Below are 20,000 nucleotides of genomic sequence, written 5' to 3' on the forward strand. Positions count from 1 at the left end.
CATCATTCAGCTAGTAATTCACGGCTGATCTGGATAATGGAAAGGTTGAACACCCATTAACCCAAGCCAACAAAATGGGTTGGCTGAGAAATTCTAGCAGGTCTCATGTGACTCTTCCCTCTAACTGCAGCTCTGCGGTATCTGCTATTGTAATAATTAAAATCCTCCCGGTAGATCAATACTGGAATCTCTTTATGGGAAGTGCCCTGATGGAAATGTCTCAAGGAAGCTGGGGCTGTGGAACTCTGAAAAATTCATTTTTTTTATCTGACAATTATCACCACACTGCAGACTAATTCAACAGTGCACCCCTCTCACTCTGCTTTGAATGCACTGGAGATTGACATCTAAAAAAACCTAACATCTCATTTTAACAAATAAAGGCACTATTTCCACATACAGTTTGGAATTATCAGCAATCATGAAACCAGACAAAAAATTAATATACATTAAGCACTTCATCTTCTGATGGCTTCCTCTGAGTCTCAGTTATCGCAGCCTTCTCCTCATTTCCTCTCTTTGTATCTTCCTGTATTGATCTCTGCCTTTTCATCTCTTGAAAAAAGGGGAAAGACATGTAAAATTATTATAAAGCTTGATATTTATGTATTGAAATGTGGGCTTACATTATCGGGTTTTCATATATTTATTGTTAAATATTATTAAATCATAAGACGGGGAAAAAACAGGCTTTATATTTGCTCCTACCTGGTCTGCTCTCCACGTATTGACTGAAAGACTGGAGCTGAGTTTTTCTGACGGTGGAGTCCTTGCCGAACACAACGGGATTTCTAAACCGCTCCGCCGCTTTTTGTAATCGCTCAGCACGATGTTCCTCTGTTCCATTCTGCTAGGAAAAAAAAAAAAAAAACCACAACAACAACAACAAAAAAACCCCAACAAAAACCAAAACCCAGACACACAACAGTTTCTTTTGTTTACGAACGGGGGAGACCTGAATTGGAAAGGTAGGTTTCGGCGAGGGGACAGGACGCAGCTTTTTTTGCAAAGGGGATTTCACAACTTGGGCAGCGCTTTATATAGGATGAAAGTATCAGCTGCGGGGGAAAAAAAAAAAAAAAAAAAGAAGAGTGATTAACTTTTCCTCTTTTTTTTTTTGTTTTTTTTTTTTTTTTTTTTTTTGGTTTGTTTAATGTGTGGTGGTGGCGAACCACTGGCTCTTCGCTACGTGGGCACCCTCCTGCAGGACTCTCCACTCACTTACTCAACAGCCAGCCCTATTAATTGTGAGCGGCATTTGCCAGCGATTCCAATTTTAACCAAAAAAAAAAAAAAAAAAAAAAAAAAATCACTCCTTTGCAACTCAGATTTGCCAAGCGCCGGGCGGGCTGCTGCCAAGTAGCGGCATCCCGACCCCTGAACACGATCTGTATCCTCTGAAAAGCGTGTTGCCTTTAGCCCGTCTTCCCTGCCCGGCAAAGAAATCTGTCGTTTTTCTGTAGTCCCACAGACTTGTATGACAAGAAGAACTAGTTTCTAATTTTATGCCCATTGAGATAAACCACTAATGCTGGATGAAGGCTAAAAGGTAGGATTATAATACTACCCCACTGAACTGCATTTCATCAGCTATAACTTTCCAAAGCCAGATTTGTAAGTAAGCCCTTTACAGCGAAGGAAACTACAATTATCTTTTTCCAGGGCTTCCTATGTTAATACTGGTAACAAATTCAAATGGTTCTATCAACACGAAATATCCCAGAAGACTGAACCACCGCGGTGTGTGGAAACTGCAGATACCGAGGTGCTGTGTACCAAACAAATATTTCATTTTACACCTAATCTTTTATTATTTTTATTAAGTGTTTTGAAAGTAAATAGGGAAAGGCTAAGATGCATGACTAATAGCTAAGCCTGCTGAATGCTGAAACTGGTTATCAAAAGCTACCAAGACTTTGCCCTTCCTCTGCATTGAGACAATCGGTAATGAGGGAGTTCTCCAATGGCCTATTCTCTAGCCTCAAGGAGGCCGGGGATACACAATCCCCACGGGAAGGTAACAGTTTATCCTTTTCCACAAACACAGAATGCCTCATTTAGAAACGTGTAAACCGCATTTTATTAAAAACCAAATCCACCCCAACGCCGGGAGCTCCATGAGAACAGATGGACACCATGTATATTCCTTATAACGCCGCTCTGCCTTAGAGAGATGCGGGCAGAGATAAAACTGTTAAGTCGCACCTTTTGTGGGAGTACCTTAAAAAAAAAAAAAAAAAAAAGCCAACTCCTGCACGGAAGCTTTTCATAAAGAGAAATAATCATTTTCGTCGTGTCAGGGGATACCAAACGGCCCTATGAGGCGGCCCGTGTGCCATTTGTCGAATTCAGCTTAAAAAAGTATCGCTCCTCTGCTCCAGATGACTTTTCAGCTAGCGCTAATCAGGTGGTTATGATTCCGGTTAAATAAAAGGGTGGTTTTCCTGTTATTAGCACAATAACCATCTGACAGCCTAAACCAGAGTCTTTACCAAAATAAACAAACACGACTAATTTTTCTAGGCCTGGCAACATGCTAAAATATCAGTGTGATTAGCTGGTAAATCCCATTTTAAGAAACCTTTTTATGACTGGGGACTTCTGCCACTTTACAAATGTATTCCTCTAAGCCCACTAATTCAGTTAGCCTTTTCAATCCATTGTATTATTCTTGGGCCAGCTTCATTTTGCATTAAATCCACTGCAGAAAGCTAAATTGAACGCAAAAATCAGACTTGATCCAGGCTTCCTTTTGTTCAAAGATAGAGACCGAAAGTCCTCTGCTGCTGCCACACACTTTCATCACCAATTTATAGGAACCGACAGTGTAAGGGAAAAGCAATGAAAGTCATTGTTTTGGGACTTCAAAGCATCTCTGTATCTGGGGAAGGAAATCCTTTCAGTCAGCAGCGCTTTCCCCCCAGACTGCAGGTGGGTGAAAAGTTATACCCAACTGGAAGTGCCCCAGAGCCATAGGGATATTAATGACATACAGGGACTATTTTTTTAAGAAAAAAAAAAAAAGAAAAAACAACATAGAATAGTAAGAACACAAGGGGTCTAATTAAGAAAACGAAATGGGAAGTTGATTGGCTGATTCAGCACTTAATGCTGAAGCGGTGAACGTTAAGAATAGGCAAAACCACGGCACGCTCATGCCTATTTTTCTCAGAAGCGCCGGTTGTCAAGCATCCAAATATGTGTGCCTTTAAAGTGTACCACGGCTTCGCTTTAATGGGGAAAAAACAGAGGGTCAGGCTTGGGAGGGAGGGCAGCAAATCACTGCGAGTCCAATCCTGCTCCCGTTGAAGTCAGGGAGAGCCTCCCTGCTGATGTATTTCTGATCTACCTGAGCAACAAAAACTGAGAAAGGCTTCCTACGTCTCTTACCGTTATATGCCAGTGACAAGTATCAAGATTAAATAAATAAATAAATAAATATGGAAAATGTGTTGATTAATCAACAGGAATAACCCAGTGTGTTGCGACTGCGCTGCCACAAAGATTTTCTGCCTTTCTTACCGCCGAGGATTTGATAAGAAATCATTTTCCTCCTCACGAAGTACGAACCCCAAATCGGAACACACAGGTACCGAGACAAAAGCATTAATCAAAACTTACCTTAACGTCTTGCTCTGAGCTATCAGTTACAGCTTTCTGAGCAGCGCCGGAGAGTGAATTTGCCACCTGTGGCTGAGCTTCCAGGAGCTTCTTCAGCTTCAAATCCACCAACTTACTGTTTTGTTCTGCTAAATATGCAAATACCACACACAACAGAGTGAGATGCATTTGAATGCGGAGTCGCTACAACAATGTGGCAATTTAAAAGGTAGATTTCATTCGCTTTGCTATCATTTCCAACTAAAAAAGTAAAAACTAGAAGGAAAACGATTCTTTTCTTTTGCGGTTTGGGTTGGCGTAGATTTGTGATAATGCCTAAGTTCTCTCAAAAAACGTATGTACCTCTCGGCTGAACAAGTAAGCGTGCTTGAAGACAGTAAATGACAAAACACAGAAAGTTGACAATGTTTACTTTAAGTTACTCCCAACCTGCACGGACCTATACTTTGGCATAAAAACACACTTAAAGAGCCATTTATTTTAAGATGACATATAACAATTTATCACATATTCTATGTACTGCTAACCCCCCAAGTTTATGAACTACTAATTCATCCTAAGGCTCCTTGGCACAGCTTCTCAATGTTAAAATTTTGGTATCAAAAGACAGCTTTCTAGTAATATTTACTGTGATTTATAGACCACGTTGAAGCCGTGAAAGCCGTAAAATCTGTCTTTGAGCCGCTCGATAATTGCATCGAAGGGACAGTTTCAAAGTCTGCCAAAGCCCCCAAATTTTTTTCATGGGTTTTAGCAACTTGGACCAGAGGCCAAGGAAAGAAGAGTCGAGAATTTTATCTCCCAATAATGCTCATTCTATACGTGACTGTTGACTGTATGAACTTGTAACACACCTCCACAGGCAGTTACCTGCACACGCACATAAATAACGAGGAGAAGGGTGTTAATAACAGACCACAGCGCAGCTAACCCTGGGCAGGAAGGCAAAATTAACGCTGGGACAGAAGCCCCCAGACACACTCTACGGGCAGCCACCCCCCGCCAAAAAACGGCCCCCGGAAGGCAGCGAACGCAGCATCACCCGGGGGTATGATGCACCTACATCTGGGCATTGGGTTAAAACCAGGAGGAAATAGAGGTCACTACGTTTTTTTTCCATAGGCACAGCCTGAATTTTTCACATCTGGCCGGCGTGGGAAGCGGAGCCAGGGCTGCTTTGTTGCCGCACGGCTCCTTCCAAGGTTTGGAGTGCACTGATCCACCTTAGCCAAAATGTTCGTTCCATGCCTGCCTCCAGGAGCAACAGGCTGGGGCGGGCTATGACGAAGGATGGTTTCCCTTTCCTCTGGCACACCCAGGCAGGGTGCCCTTAATTGAGGCTCACATGTAAGTACATGCACGTTCTCCTGGGCTTGTACACAAACACCATGCAATAACTATGATATAAGAGGTTCACATTTTATCAGACACATTCACGGCAGCATACGGTAGCAGGACTGACACAGGCAGACAGATGCGATATTTAAAACCAACAACTGGCAGCAAAAATAAAAATCAAAAAAGCTTTCTCTTCTTGAGAGAGATGGGAGGGACTAAGATTCAGTAGGGGACAAATTCATTAAGATGCTCGTAGTAGTCCCAAACGTGAAATGTCCCTTGCGGTTTTGCGTTTAGGTGCTCCCAGGAGATTCAGCCTTCATTAGAACTTGGTACGAATTGGCAGGATCCCACCAAAATCTGTGTACGCTGATTTCTATCGCAGCATTAGACTGCTTTCTGTATTACTGCTCATCCCTTTCCCAACTCGTTTGTCCCACAGTCTACTGTGCCGGCACAACGGCAAAATGACCTCCTGGGTTTTGTCCAGAGCGTCTTCTGATGATGGAGACCAAAAGCTGGGGCATGGGGTTTGTACCCCTAAGAAGGTATCTCTCAAGATAAAAGACGCCCAGAAATAAATGTCAGTAAGTCACTGGAGCTACGTGACAGGAACGTTCATTTACTGATTTTCTATTTCTTTAGAATGAAGCAGTATTTATCGAAAAATTATTTGACAGGATTCTGCTCTAAATCAGCTTAATTCAAATGCTGAAAACACTAAATATATTTTCTTATGTGTTTGGAAATCCTCAAATAAAAAAATAGAGGACATGACTCAAATCTTTTGCATTCACAAAAGACTAGAAAGTGCGACCTACACATCATTGTCGGTTTAATTTACAAAGAGTAAACACTAAATGAAGTCATAGAATTATAGAATCATGGAATGGTTTGGGTTGGAAGGGACCTTTAAAGGCCATCCAGTTCCCACCCCCCTGCCCTGGGCAGGGACACCTCCCACCAGACCAGGTTGATCAAAGCCCCCTCCAACCTGGCCTTGAACCCCTCCAGGGATGGGGCAGCCACAGCTTCTCTGGGCAACCTGGGCCAGGCTCTCACCACCCTCACAGCAAAGAAGTTCTTCCCCAGATCTCATCTCAATCTCCCCTTTTTTGATTTAGCGTATTACAGGCTACAAGCTTGGGTCCAGTCAGCATGGGCAGAACCAAGTGAGAGGATGCTGTCAGAAGTTCTCATTCAGAAGATGGGCAATTACCTGCAATTACCTTTGAAGACCTAGCGCCTTTTTAATTAAGCATCTCCCTTGTAAGATCCTGACATGTTTTATCATCTACGGAGGAACCTGAACTCCGGTTTTGCTCAAATACTATTTTTAAAAGGGGAAATACCACTACCATGATTTATTATTACTTGACCAGCATGTGCTGAGATTATACAGGCATTTCTATGAGAATATGAATGCTTTTAAAATGTGTTTTTGGAAAATCTATTACTTGAACTTTCCAAAGGAAATAGGACTGATTCTGTTCAGATTTGTACCTCCATGGCTCCACTGGAGCAAGAGGGTGGAAATACAAGAACTGGTCCCCTGGAAGGAAGGAGGGGGAAACCAAGCCTAGGTGGAAACAGAGAGACCCGTTCGCTCCTCTTCCCCGAGCCCTGGACCAGATGCCAGCGCAGAGAGCGGCAGCGACTGCCCACCCCTCTGGCCCCCGCCTGCCTTGCTTCGCCGGGACGAGCCAGGTAGGGTGACTTCAGGTGGCTTTTTCTTTATAAATCATGCCTGGGGTCCCCTTTGCCAGAAAAGAGCAAGAGACATTTAAATCTGCCATTGTTGGAAATAACGATTTTGTTGCCGATCTTAAATTTCGAGGAAATGTGAATGCAAAATATTCAAAAAGAATAAGCGTTAGGGTTTAAAAGACCAGAAAAGGCACAAAGGAATAAAGCTATGACAGAGAGAAGCAGCACATCAGTACTTACATGATGATGGAGTGTTAGTCATGCAAAATACACAAAATAACCATTATTTAAATTACCCGTTGAATCAAGGTCATTTTCTAGGTTAGTAAGCTCATCTCCACCTCCAGTAACAGAGCATTCAGGAACCTCCTCGTTAGTATCTATCTCAATATTATCATCATCCTCATCCTCATCTGTAGGAATACACAGCATTAAGGTTAGTATTTTCTTATGTACGTGCACCACATCACTATAAAAAAAACCCAACAAATGAACGCTTTAGAGAACAAGCTGAGTTACGATAAAAATGCAAATCATTAAATAAGTCTGGAAGGAGATTTCCCTCTGTCCACTCACGGATTTATCTTTAAACTGATGCAATTCAATACACACACAGGGGGCTCTGCTGGAAACCCCCGCTACAGTAAAGGGAGAGTCTGGCCTCAGCGGTGGCTGTTCTCTGGGCTGAATCTCTGGTTAAGCCTGAAAAGCACACAGGCTTTTCCTTACAGCTCGATTCACAATCCTTCCCCGGTTCTTCAGAGCACAGAGCGGGCGCCGAAGCCAGCCTACGGCCCGTCTTGGATGGGTCCGGCCAAGCAGAAGGAGCTGGGAAAAGCAGCAGCTTCTGGGTGCTGTGTTCCCAGCCCGGCGAGACTCGCTGCTCCTTCCTTTGCACGACACATCACAGCCATCGCTGTACCTCGCTCGGGAGCTGGCATCTCTCACCCCTTCCGATACGCTCCTAATCAATGCTTATAAATACTTAAAGGGTGGGTGTCAAGAGGATGGGGCCAGTCTTTTTCCAGTGGTGCCCAGTGACAGGACAAGAGGAAATGGGCACAAACTTGAACATAAGAAGTTCCATCTCAACATGAGGAGGAACTTCTTTGCTGTGAGGGTGGCAGAGCACTGGAAGAGGCTGCCCAGAGAGGTGGTGGAGTCTCCATCTCTGGAGACATTCCAAACCCCCCTGGACATGTTCCTGTGCAACCTGCTCTGGGTGGACCTGCTCTGGCAGGGGGTTGGACTAGATGATCTCCAGAGGTCCCTTCCAACCCCATAGCATTCTGTGATTCTGATATATGAGGGGGGGAAACTACCACCCAGACCACCACGCTGGGCCAGCGCGGAGCTCGGGTGTAGCCAGAGCAGGCTCCCAGGCTGCTGCCTCGCTGCGCCACCCTGAATCTGCACTGCTTGCAAGCGACACACATTTAAAATAAAATAATAATTGTAATTATACTTTATACTTTTTATGGGACCTTTCTACCGAGTTTCTCAGAGTGGCTTATGAATATCACTTGTAAATGAGCCCCATAATGTTTTACGAAGCAGGCGATTATTATAATTACAATTATGATGATGATGTAGGTAAATTATGGCACAGAAAGAGTAAGTAACCTCAGGAAGATCAAATAGCGAGTGCTGAATTGTGAAGCAGAGCCCAGAAAAAATCCTGACTCACATTTTCAATACAAATATATAATGAAATTAAAGTCCATAAAGGCTAGATTAGTACTTTCAGAACATGTAGTTGCATTGTATTTACTCACTTTTAAGTCTCATATCAAATGCTATCTACACTTGTTCAGACTTATACAAAACATTTTTTTCCTATGTATGCACGCAACTGTGTAAAAATGACAAAAAAGAGAATGCTGGAGGGTGTCTGGAGAAAGAAGACACGTATAGTAAGGAACTTTAAAACACTTCACAATAGGAAAAAAAATACTAATTATAATTATAGGACATGGGTACATTCAGACGCCATATAAACAAAAAGGATCCTAAACATAATAGTAAGATGCCGTAATCCTGAATACCAGAAGTTTGGGGAAGTTTGGGCCAGGGACACTAAACCTCACCCCCAGAGCTGACGTTTGCACTTCAGGCCCCCACTGCTGACACAAAGGTCAAACAGTTGGTTCTGTTCTTTACCTCTTTATCTCCACAGTCCCTATAATTCTCATCTTAGGAGTATGTTGTCTTTTTTTTTGTATGTCTGCTGCTCTTTTCTAATCAGCTGCTCTCTCAAGTTCTCTGTAATTAATCAACGTCTTTTGCAGACCTCTGCCGGTTCAGGGTAAGGCTCTTGCCGTGACAGACAGGAGCAAAGAAGTTTCTATTTCAGTGACCTATCCAACAGGTTGCCCAGAGAAGTTGTGGATGCCCCATCCCTGGAGGGGTTCAAGACCAGGTTGGATGGGGCTTTGAGCAACCTGGTCTGGTGGGAGGTGTCCCTGCCCAGGGCAGGGCGGGTTGGAACTCAGTGATCTTCAAGGTCCCTCCCAACCCGAACCATTCTGTGATGATTCTATGATCTGTTGTGTGTAAGAATGAGCAGCAGCCTGTGAAGCAGGTCCCTTCCATTTCAGCTGAACATCATGATTTCCCAGGGCTCCTCTCCACTCATTCTCACCGGTTCCTGAAAGAGTCAGCTTTCCTCCAAACTGCCCCAGCTTACGTCAGATGGATGGAGAACGACGTCTCTCCCCAGGCAAACCAGGGTTTATGACCAGATCTCTGTCACTGGAGACATTCAAAACCCTCCTGGACACGTTCCTGTGCAACCTGCTCTGGGTGGACCTGCTCTGGCAGAGGGTTGGACTAGACGATCTCCAGAGGTCCCTTCCAATCTTGTATCATTCCGTGATTCTGTGACCAGACCTGGGACTTGACAGATGGTGCTTCAAGTGGGTAGAAACACTCAGGACTCTCTGCAACATCCTTTCTGTTCCCACTTGAATTCTCACAGATGGTTCTGTGATCTGGACTCTGGTTGCTTCAGGTAGCACTGAGGCAGGTGAACAAAGTAGAAGGGCATAGCGTGATCATCATGAAGTGGAGAAAGGTATGGGGTAAAAAGCAGACTGAAGAGAAAACAAGGAACGGTAAGGCAGCAACAATTCTGAAGTTCTGAATTTCCTTCAAAGCATCTCCACTTTTTCCAATGAGGAGCTAGACTTCTCACATGATTTTAAATCCTTCTCGATGCTGATGGAGAAATGCAGTGGTGCTCAGGCCACGGTGCCCCCAAAGGCACCCTGGAGCTCACGGTGGCACACTGAGAGCATGACCAGGCTAAGGGCAGCACAGGGCCACGGACATTTCGAAGAGGTGGAAGAGAAAGGAAGAGGGACACCGCAGCGGCAGAGGGAAACCAAACCCACCAGGAGCCCGGAGGCCGGCAGTGACTTCCCAAAGCACCCAGAGAAGTCAGCTGGCAAGGTGACTACCAGCCAGGGTGCTGGACGTGCCAAAACAATCCAAACAAGATGACAGGGTTTAAGGCTGCTGCAGACTAAGGGAACACTTCTATTAGATTATCTGATTTTCTTTAATTTAATATAGCCAGCTGAGATCAGAGGCACTGCCTTTGACACCACCATTTTAGGTAACAGAAGAGATGGGAATGTCGAAGACACCAGTTCCTGGTGTCAGATAATGACCTGACCCAGTATTTAATTTAAAGTCGGAAGGCTTCAACTGAATATGATTATCAGGACATTTTATGAAAAAAAAATAATATTCACTTAAAAGCATTCATTTGAAGTAATTTAAGAAATTTTCAAGTATCTTTCGAAATCTACAGATTGCTTGTTTTAAACTATTCCAGGTTTTTTTTTTCCAGTCTGATGTTCTTCCACTGTATTTAAAAGGGAAATGTGTTTAGGGAGCATGTTACAACAAGATTTTGCAATTATAAATGATAAAAGGAACAACACGACGAAGAGATAAAAGATATCTTTTATGAAAAGAACAAATTACGAGTGTGAAAAACTTAAAGCACTTGGTCTAGAACCAGGGCATGTATTTAGAAAAGTACTAAAGAACTGCCTCCTTGAAAAGTATGTAAATGGGGATCCTAGAAAGACAGCAAAGCTTTACCATGTCATGAAGAAAGGAACAAAATTAAAGATAAAAGATTACGTCAGCAACTAAACAGCGCTGACCATTACCTACACAGCCCGGGACTGCAGTCTGGGCTGAAGAGAGCAAAATAAGCACCTTTTGGAATCAAAAGATGCTCATTCTATGCTTTCTATTCATTTAGATGTGGTGTTGGGGGATATGGTGTAGGGGAGAACTTTGTAGAGAACTTTGCAGAACTTGTAGAGAACTTTGTTGATGGCTGGACTCGATGATCCCAAGGGTCTTTTCCAACCTGAATGATTCTATGATTCTATGAAATGGAAATGCCAGAATATTGCTGGAAAAAAGATCCAGAGGTACGTTATAGCTCATAGGTCTGACTATTCAGATTAAGCTCAGGCTTAATTTGTGGTTAAACTGATAATTCTCTTGACTTGGTTTATGCTTCTCTCCACGCAAAGGAGTCGCAGCAGAGCGCATCAATGTCCAGACAAAATTAAAAAGGAAGAATTTTCATAGAGAGGTAAAAGCGTCGACGGGGGCTGAATCCCACGAGCAGGAGAAGCCTGTGCAAGCTGCTGCTGGAGCCGCATCAACAGGACCTGCTCTTTAGGGAAGAGGCCTCCGGGATTATCTCCAGGGAACCCTTCAAGCTTGTGGATATCCAGATATTTATCATGCATTTGTACTTTCAGGCGCGGAGTTCAGGTCAAGGCCGGAGGATGGGCTGGGAGCACCTGAGCAGGGACGAAGGAGGAGAAGGCGGGGAACGGGAGAAACGCGGAGCCGAAATACTGGTTCCGCCTATAGGAAAGCAGATGTCGGGACAAGAAAGTACAGCGGCCAACTGCCAACAGACACAAACACGGCCTGTCAAAAACACTCAGTCGAGGACTGAACACTGTTTTATGAGTTGCAGACGAAGCACGATGAGTAAGCCCGAGCCACCGCGTACATTCCCTCCAAATCACTGCCTTGGAAGTAAAACCTGTAATGTATCCCGAAAACTTCAGGCATACGAGTGCAATGCAATGCCAGATGGCTCTCTTGGGTGAGTTTCTTCACTGCAGTGCCCCTTTCCAGCTTTTGTTATTAATTCCAGGATTTTTGAAGGCTCTTTTTGTTTGTTTCACAATACATTTGGATGCTGTTTCTCCCCTGTTTTTTTCCTCCCTGCTCCTCCAACATCTCTTTTCTGTGCCATTCCTGTGTTCATTCTCTTTGCCCCTCCCAGTTTTGCCTATTTTTGGCACTTTTTTCACCACAGCCTCTTCCCACTGTGCTTGTCCTACCCCATGTCCTCTCCATTGTTCCCTCCCTCTGCTGCCTGCTCCCCACGCACAGATCCCAGCCACATCCTCACAAAGACGCCACCTCAAAGAATGGATGGAGACATGCCAGAGAGTAAAGAAAACGCGCTACCGAAATCCCCAAAGAGTAGACGGGTGTCCCACTGCACGGGGACAATACCTAGATAAGATGTCAATTCCTTTGTCCCGTCGCTGCTGGGAAAAGGGAGGATATTTGGATTCCTATCTCGATGCTGTCCCTGGACCTATCTCAAGGCATCCGCTTATCAGCCTGCAGCTAGTAGGACATCTAATAAATTTGAAGCTGCCATCCCAAACCCTCTGGCAGTTGGCAGGAAGAAGTATTTTCTGTCTCACATGCCAAATAACCTATGAAAAAGACTGGATTTCGTAGCAAAGGATGCTGCTTATCCAGGAAAGTTTCAACTTGCCATAGGCATTTGAGTTTTTCAGACCATGATTAAATAAAGCCTTTTAACAGAGAATATAGCACCACTGCCAAAGCATGAAACTCCTAATGAGCCTATAGGAACACTGAAAGAGACCAAATTTTCACCTACAATAGTGAGCAAGAAGTTAAGTCTTTAAAAACTCCCAAATCTCGAAGCTGAAATGTCACTTTTTTTTTCTGGAATAACTGAATCGAGAGAGAGGAAGATGACTTGGTACGTTCCCTTTTTGCAAATTAAAATGTAGCAATCAATGCAGAAGAAGAGATTAACGAAGCATAATGGACAAGAGAGCTTGGAAGACATAAGATATTACTATAAGCTTGTCTTGGGTATTGTATAGGGAATATAGGACTACACACAGAAAAAAAACTACTACATGTGAAAGCAGGCAGGGGCAATATTCAGAATCCAGTTGTTATAAGGTGATCATTGATTAAATCCTAATTTTTGGTGGAAATCAAAAAAATGAAAAAGACTAAACCCAGAAATAATTATAATTTATTTGGCTTGTTGGTATTGGTGCCATTTCACAGAACTACTCCACTTTGGAAGACTGAATTTCTTGAGTGGAGATCTAGCGTGGCCCCTGAAATAACCAGCGGTGTGGGAGAAGTAGGTGGAAGATGTGCCACAAGGAAAGGTTTTTGAGAATGAGTAAATAGAAGGAAGTGCTATAAAATGCACAGTGACACGGAAAGAGCAAAGAGGAATAAAAGGAAGTCAGGGAATCAAAACTGGAAGTCCAAGAGAAGTCGAAATAGCCTGGCCAAACTACTGCAGGAACGAAGAAAAACCAAGGGAGGAAATATAAACCCAGGAGAGAACTCAAAGCACGGGCAAAAGTAGAATGCAGTGACATTGTTATACTGGGTAAAACCCAACAGGTAGAGTGGTGATAAACTTTATAAACAAGTTGCCATCAGTACTGATACAGTCTCCTCCTTTAATAACACCGGAACTCTCTGAGTGCATATGCAATCTATATAGATAAATACTTTTACTCCGGATATTCCCGGAAAGTGTACCTTCCTTCGAGGGGAGAGATGGCAGGAACAGCTACGTACAGGCACGAGAAAACAGTGAGGAGGAAGTAATTAAATAACGTAGGATAGGGAGTCATAAATTGTGGAGAGGGATGAATAATACCATAGTCTACTTAATATACACGTACTCTGCCATTTTACTCTGCCCGTGTCACTCCCTCCCCACTGAGGACGTAATTTTGCTATTTATCACGGAAGACAGTTCTGTGGACAAAGCTTGGTTTACTGGGCAAAGAGAGGAAAACTGAAGACCAGACCCAAAGGGAGATGTACGACCATTTGCTTTTCTCTTCGGAGTTAAATGGAACAGAAGTGTAGGGTTTAGACCATAAGACTATATTTAATAAGACTATATTTAAACATATGTGCATATAAAATACATGTAGTAGAGAAGAAAAAAATACTGTTGTTGAATCTATATGCATTGTGAAGGTAGAGCTGGATGTTCCCGACACTTTGGCTTCCAATTACGTGTTGGAAGAGAGTAAGAGAAATACAATTTACCCTTAGAATACGTAGACGACACTAAAAGAGCACGAAGCCTGGACTGAAACGCCTGCTCAGCACCCATTTGGGTTTGAGTGACACTACATTACTCCAGCTCGTAGCACTGGCAGGTATATGCATTTTAATGACATTTCAAAGTCAGTTTAATAACATTATAGCAATATTACAACTCAAAACCCGTAAAGGCGAGTGGTATGTCAAAAGACTGCCGTTTGAAATCAAAAGGTTGTTGCCCCCCACCTCCCATCGGCCACCTTTAAAAGTCTCTTCCCAAGCAGAATACATTTAATACAAAATAAAGTTTCTTAAGTATTCTGAATGTCGTTTCCCCCCAACATTATGTCCATGCTCCTTTATAAAAAAATATATTGAGGAGCTTTTAACCAACAATCAGAAAATTCTAAAAAACTGTGGGTTATGACAAATCTGTAAATAACAGGCCAATGTGAGCTACTTGTTCACGTAACATCTTCTTCTTTTAATCATGTATATGCTTTTCTTTTAATCGGTGGAAATTAAGTGACACAATGTTGATTTAGGAAACCTATCTATGGTCTATCAACGTATCAGGTCTTTTGCTAGGCACACCTGATGAACAACAGCATTTTGAAGTGTGAATAAAAGCGATACCCCAAAAGGTCTCGGGTTCCTAGGTTGCCATAGGAATAAGAGAGAAGGTTCCTCAGCTCACCTCCAGATGCCTTTGACCTTTCTTTCAACTTTTCTGCAGCCATTTCACTGTAGCTAGGAAGTTCTGACATCTTCACTCCAGATCGAGCTTCTGCTATTAGCTGACGAGCTCTCTCTCTCAGCTGCCGACGCCGCTCTTCATCTTGCTGCTAAGATATATTGAACAGTTGCCAACTCAGTAATTGACAGAAATGCAATTTCATTCTCAATCTGATCATCATGATAGTAACTGGTTTACAGCATGGTGCTTGGCCCACATTATAAATAGGATGCTCGATATCAGTTGGGTGTCACACCACAATTTTTAAAGACATCCATGAATCAGATTTTTTTTTTTAAAGCATTCTTCAAATTATTAATGCATTAGAAACCTAATCATTTGCAATTTAAAGCATTTATAAATTTTGTTCTATAAAAATACCTTGACAAAAATTTTCAGACACTTTTGTCTCAAAGTAATAACTAGACAAAGTTTCACCATGGCTGTAAAAATGGTTTTACTAAATTGAATTACTTCTTTGGGTAATATTCTCTCATAGAACTGGAATGAGAAGCCAGGTGTTGCTCTGGGTTACTCTCGTCACCACACTGACTCCAAAGTGTAAAGTGACATCGCATCTGGGCACGGAATGGAATCTAATCCTTCTACTTCAGTGGATACATATTTAAAAAAACAAAAACCAAACAACAAAACACTAATGAAAATTAATGAAAGAACAACAGATGCCAGAGCACAAAAGACTCTGCATTGCTTTAAAACATCCTACTCGTGGGGCTTTGGTCAGTAATTAAAGAGATCACACTGGAACCATCCCAGATAGTGCTGTCCCACTAAAGCTCCTAACTATCTTAGAAGCACGATAATATTTCAGTTACATAAATGAGCAAAGTTCTACCACATGAAATTTTGGAAAAGACTAACCCACCATAGTAAAAAAAAATATTAACAAAACATAGCTACAAGAATCCATTAAACCATAAGGGAAACAATTTCAGTTTTTACCGTAAAATTGGATTTTTTTTCCGAAGTTAAGAGTTTTCCCCCTAAAAATACATTTTTTTTTTTTTTCTCCGAAGTTAGGGCTGTTTTCGCCCTGCCCTCAATATTAAAAGCGCAACAAATTCAGCGTTTGGCTTCAAGTCAAATCTGCTCGTAAGTTCCTATCATTGCCGTAAGGAGCGGGATAAAACCCAGGTAACAGGCGGTTGACCCGAACTAAGTGGAATTCTAACAAACTGCCTGATTTTGGAGAGCCGACCTGGCAGCCTTCCCACCAGCCCAGAAACTGAGCATCCCACACCTGCAGATGCTGCTGGGAGCTGCTGCTAAGTGTTATTTAGTTTAAGCAATCATTAATAAAACGAGCACAAAATACTAATTAGGGACATTTCACCCATTTCCATGTAAATTGTTTGTTTGTAGCTATTTACTCATCATTGTTCTCGGCACAATAGAAGAAATGCAAATGCCTGCATCCGAATGCAGCCCTAATGGGACTTTCTGTTTATAACCATTAGCCCAGAGGTGTGCTGTAATTCAGTCCTCAAGCAGCGAGATTTAGCCTCATTAACAGCTCGCATGGGCAGGTTACAACTCATCAAACCCTACAGTAAACACAGCGTATGGACACAGCCGCACTATCTCGTCCGGGAGTGACAGGGCACTGATTTCCCTATCAGATCCCAGGGATTTAACTCTGTTCCTCGAATCTCCTTCCCCTGGAAAGCCAATTCTGCCAGGGCCCTGCGAGGCAGCCGGGTGGATGGCACAGGGGCTTTGTTTGCCTCCCCCCCCGCCCCCAACTTCCCACAGCAACAGTGCTATCAAAAAAAAAAAACAAAAACAAACTTAATTTGGTAAAGTACACATTTGAGAGGCAACTGGAAAGCTTCCCCCCACACGCTATCCCTTTAATTTCATTTCCAGCCGGCGAACTGGCAGCGCAGCCGGGTTGATTTCGAGCCCCCGTATTCGGTTAAGATAAATTACATTGAATTTTACACGAAATAAACCCGCCCCCCATCTCCCCCGTCTGCAATTCCTGGGATATAGGAACTCGTGGGTTTGATTCCCACTGATTTTTAAGAAGGAACGTGCAAAATTCGTAGGAAGGTTCCCACGTGGTTTAACAGCGAACAATTTCATCCACTATAGTTGAAAATAAGGTTAATGTGTTTGTGACAAACGTGCCCTCAACTGGGCAGGCTGATTCCCCCCCCCCTTTTCTCCTCTCCTCCTGAAAGAGAACTTGTATCCTGAATTATTAGCATAGTCATTAACATCCCGGGGATCTCCATGCAAACACAGATTATTGTGGCTTGTGTTTGTGCTGATTAAGCCAATCATCACCAGCGGATAAAAGAAAAAAAACCAGCCCAGTCCTTCCTAAAATTCAATTCAGGTATTTGAAGCCTCCATTACCCGGCCGGGCGGAGGGAACACCGGTGGAAGGAGGGAGGAAACCCAGAGCAGAAAAAGTAGGGGGGATTAAGTTTTGAGGTACGGAACAATTATTAAATGGCAAATCAATCCCCGAGATGCTGGAAAGGAAAGCGCTCGGGAGAGGTACGAAGGCACGAACATAGATATTTTAAGAAGAGAAAAAAAAAAAGGAGACCCGAAGATAAGCTCCGCACCAAGAGGGGAGCGTGCAAACACACCTACAGCGATTATTTTTTTTTCCTGTACAGTTGAAGAGAAAACTCAGTTAAAAATCTTTCGCCCTCCGACACGAACCTGACACGCCAAAGAGACATTAAAGTTCGCTCTGCTATTTTTCCCCCAATTCCTTTGCAATGGTCTGAAGATCCGCCAGGCGGATGAACAGCAAGGAAAACTTCACCATTTAAGGACAAACTCTTCAAGAATAAGTAATGTAATTCCTTGTTTCCCCTCCTATAAAAATGTATTGCTATGCAATTTTTATATTTCACAGTTCACCGACATCTCGGCAAGCTTTCTTCCACTGCTTCAATGGTGCTACTTTTAATTTTATCCTCCTTAGTCCTAGTAATTAAAGTGATCAGCAGTGGCATCCCAACGGCTTTGACACAGCCACAACCCCCGCGCAGACTCCAGCTTTTAAGGGGAAGGGGAAGGCAAAAAAAAAAAAAAAGAGAAAAAAAAAGAAAAGAAAAAGGCCGGAGTTTCATTTCACTGGAACAAGAAAATCAGGCTTCTCCGATCCTCAACTTTATCCAATTGTTCTTTCAGCAGCCTTTGGATCTTAAGAAACAAATAAAAATGGCTGCCATTAGGGGGTCCTTTTTGTACTCGCCGCAGCCGGCTGTGAGGGAGTGAGTGACATTACTCCGGCCAAAAAAAATAAAGATCCCGTGGATTTGGGAAGGCGTAAGGCGAAGGTAAAACGCTGGCGGGGTGGTTGCCGAGACCATCGCCTGGCCAACGAAGCTGAGACCTGACCAACTCACTGAAATACTGAGAGTGGTGGAGTTTAGCGGGGGGGGGGGGGGAGAGGGGAAACCAGACCCCAAAAGCCCCATCTCACTGAAAATTCTGCCTATCTTCTTGCATTTTCAAAAAAAAAAAACCCAAAACTAAAACCACCTCTGCCAGGGATTTTCAGCCATTCTTCGGCAGAGTTTTGGGAGGGTCGGAAGGGAGTTTACACCAGAAGTGTGATAACGTAGTATCCTCTCCCTATTAAAAAAAAAAATATATATACAATCCCGTGCTGGCTTTTATTTGATGTTTATAAAGAAAATTCTTTAGTGTGTCCATAGACTGGGGAGGGGGGTGTTTGTGGGGGGGAAAAGTGGTAAATTAGTGCTACAAAATTAAACCAGAATTGAGCGATTCCCGGAGCTGTAAGGTTTCCAAACGGTCCGTAGTGGTCTGTCCCCAGCGCAGGGCACATCTCAGAGAAAGAACTTGACTGCCACCTCTTTCATCATGAGACAGGAAGAACGGCTCTGTTATTAGCCATTCAGAAAGAAAAAGACTTCTGTGCTTGTCCAGAGGCAAGGATTACCAAAATGTACCTATTCAGTTAGTAGAGAAGACAGAATAATAATAATAAAAAAATAATAATAATAAAAAAAATAAAATTACACCAGCTTTTAAAGGTTTGGGCAGGCTGGGTTTTACCGCGGCCTCGGTCGGCTCGTGTTGGAGTAAATAGGATTTGGCATGAAACATTAAAAGTGTTTAGCAGAGCTTTTCAAACCATTTCCAACTTTTCTTATGTTGGTTTATAATATAAGCAGACGTGTTCGTAAATGGCCACACCTGCTCGTTTCTCTGGGGATGGCCTGATCTCTGCCTTTCCTAACAAAGAAAGGACGGGGGGGTGGTGGGGGGGAGGAAATCAGCCTTTCTTGTTGCAAAACAGAGTGGAAAGTCAAAATCTTTCTCAAGTTTGTCCCATCTGGTCAGATTAAATCTTTGATCACCCTGGGGACCACATTTATGTTCGGTCTCTACTAGGGCTTCAGAAGAGCTCCAAACACCCAGGTAGCGAGCTAAATGGGAGTCGCTAAGCTGGGAAAGACGCGACCTGAACAAAAGTGTGTTGGGCTTTGGGTTTGCGTGGCTTGTAGGAAGTGGTCAGGCAGACAGACAGACAGACAGACAAACATCTTGGCTATATTCTGCCCGGTGTCTCCAGCGGCGTCCCTTGCCACCAATACACTCCACGTGGCTCGCACGTTATTTGTTGCACGAATGTGCGTCACAAAAAGTATTGCGACATTTGTCATCGAGGTCTACAGCACCCGCAGACTAAGGAGGCAAAATGGAATGAAAAGAAAAGTAGTCCAAAGCCTAAAGCTGGAGGAATCGCAACCGGTGGCGTAACAAAGCTGTCCCCTTTAAGAAACAAAAGCACCCCCAAATTCACAATCAAATGGGGCTGCGTGGCTGTAAAATGGAAAAATCTCCTTAAACCTAGGAGGTATTTTTTAAAAGAATTGTCAGCCAGCAACTTTTTAATTTTTCTTTCTTTTTTTTTTTTTAATGTAATCTATGCTGTTCTGGAAAACCTGCACTCCACTTGGTACGGTATTTCTGGTGTGGAGAAGGTTGGCCGTAAAGAAACGATCCATTGATAATTTAATTCCTCGCGGCATCGTGAAAGCGAGAAACTCTTGGTTTACCGAATGTAAAAAAAATAAAAAAAAATAAAAAAAAATACATATTTGAAAAAAAAAAAAAAAAGAAGGGCTGACTAAGTAAGTATCACCTTGTGCTACATCCAAGGCCTCTTGCTGGTTGTCTG

The 20,000-nt window shown here is 43.1% G+C and overlaps 1 protein-coding gene across 2 annotated transcripts in view; it reads right to left on the reverse strand.

Annotated features, from left to right (window-relative positions):
* The window catches only part of EHBP1 (EH domain binding protein 1), a 238,442-nt gene that overhangs the window by 40,451 nt on the left and 177,991 nt on the right, over positions 1–20,000 (reverse strand). Inside the window, exons 15-19 of one of the 2 annotated variants that reach the window (XM_074150615.1) lie at positions 14,765–14,912; positions 6,963–7,079; positions 3,622–3,749; positions 709–847; positions 449–555 (exon numbers count right to left, since the gene is read on the reverse strand). In XM_074150615.1, the coding sequence (XP_074006716.1) occupies positions 449–555; positions 709–847; positions 3,622–3,749; positions 6,963–7,079; positions 14,765–14,912 (639 nt within the window). Of the gene's footprint in view, positions 1–448; positions 556–708; positions 851–3,621; positions 3,750–6,962; positions 7,080–14,764; positions 14,913–20,000 lie in introns of both variants that reach the window. The other variant, XM_074150614.1, reaches the window with a different exon arrangement.

This window comes from Numenius arquata, chromosome 7 (assembly GCF_964106895.1).
Source record: "Numenius arquata chromosome 7, bNumArq3.hap1.1, whole genome shotgun sequence".
Lineage (NCBI taxonomy): Eukaryota > Metazoa > Chordata > Aves > Charadriiformes > Scolopacidae > Numenius > Numenius arquata.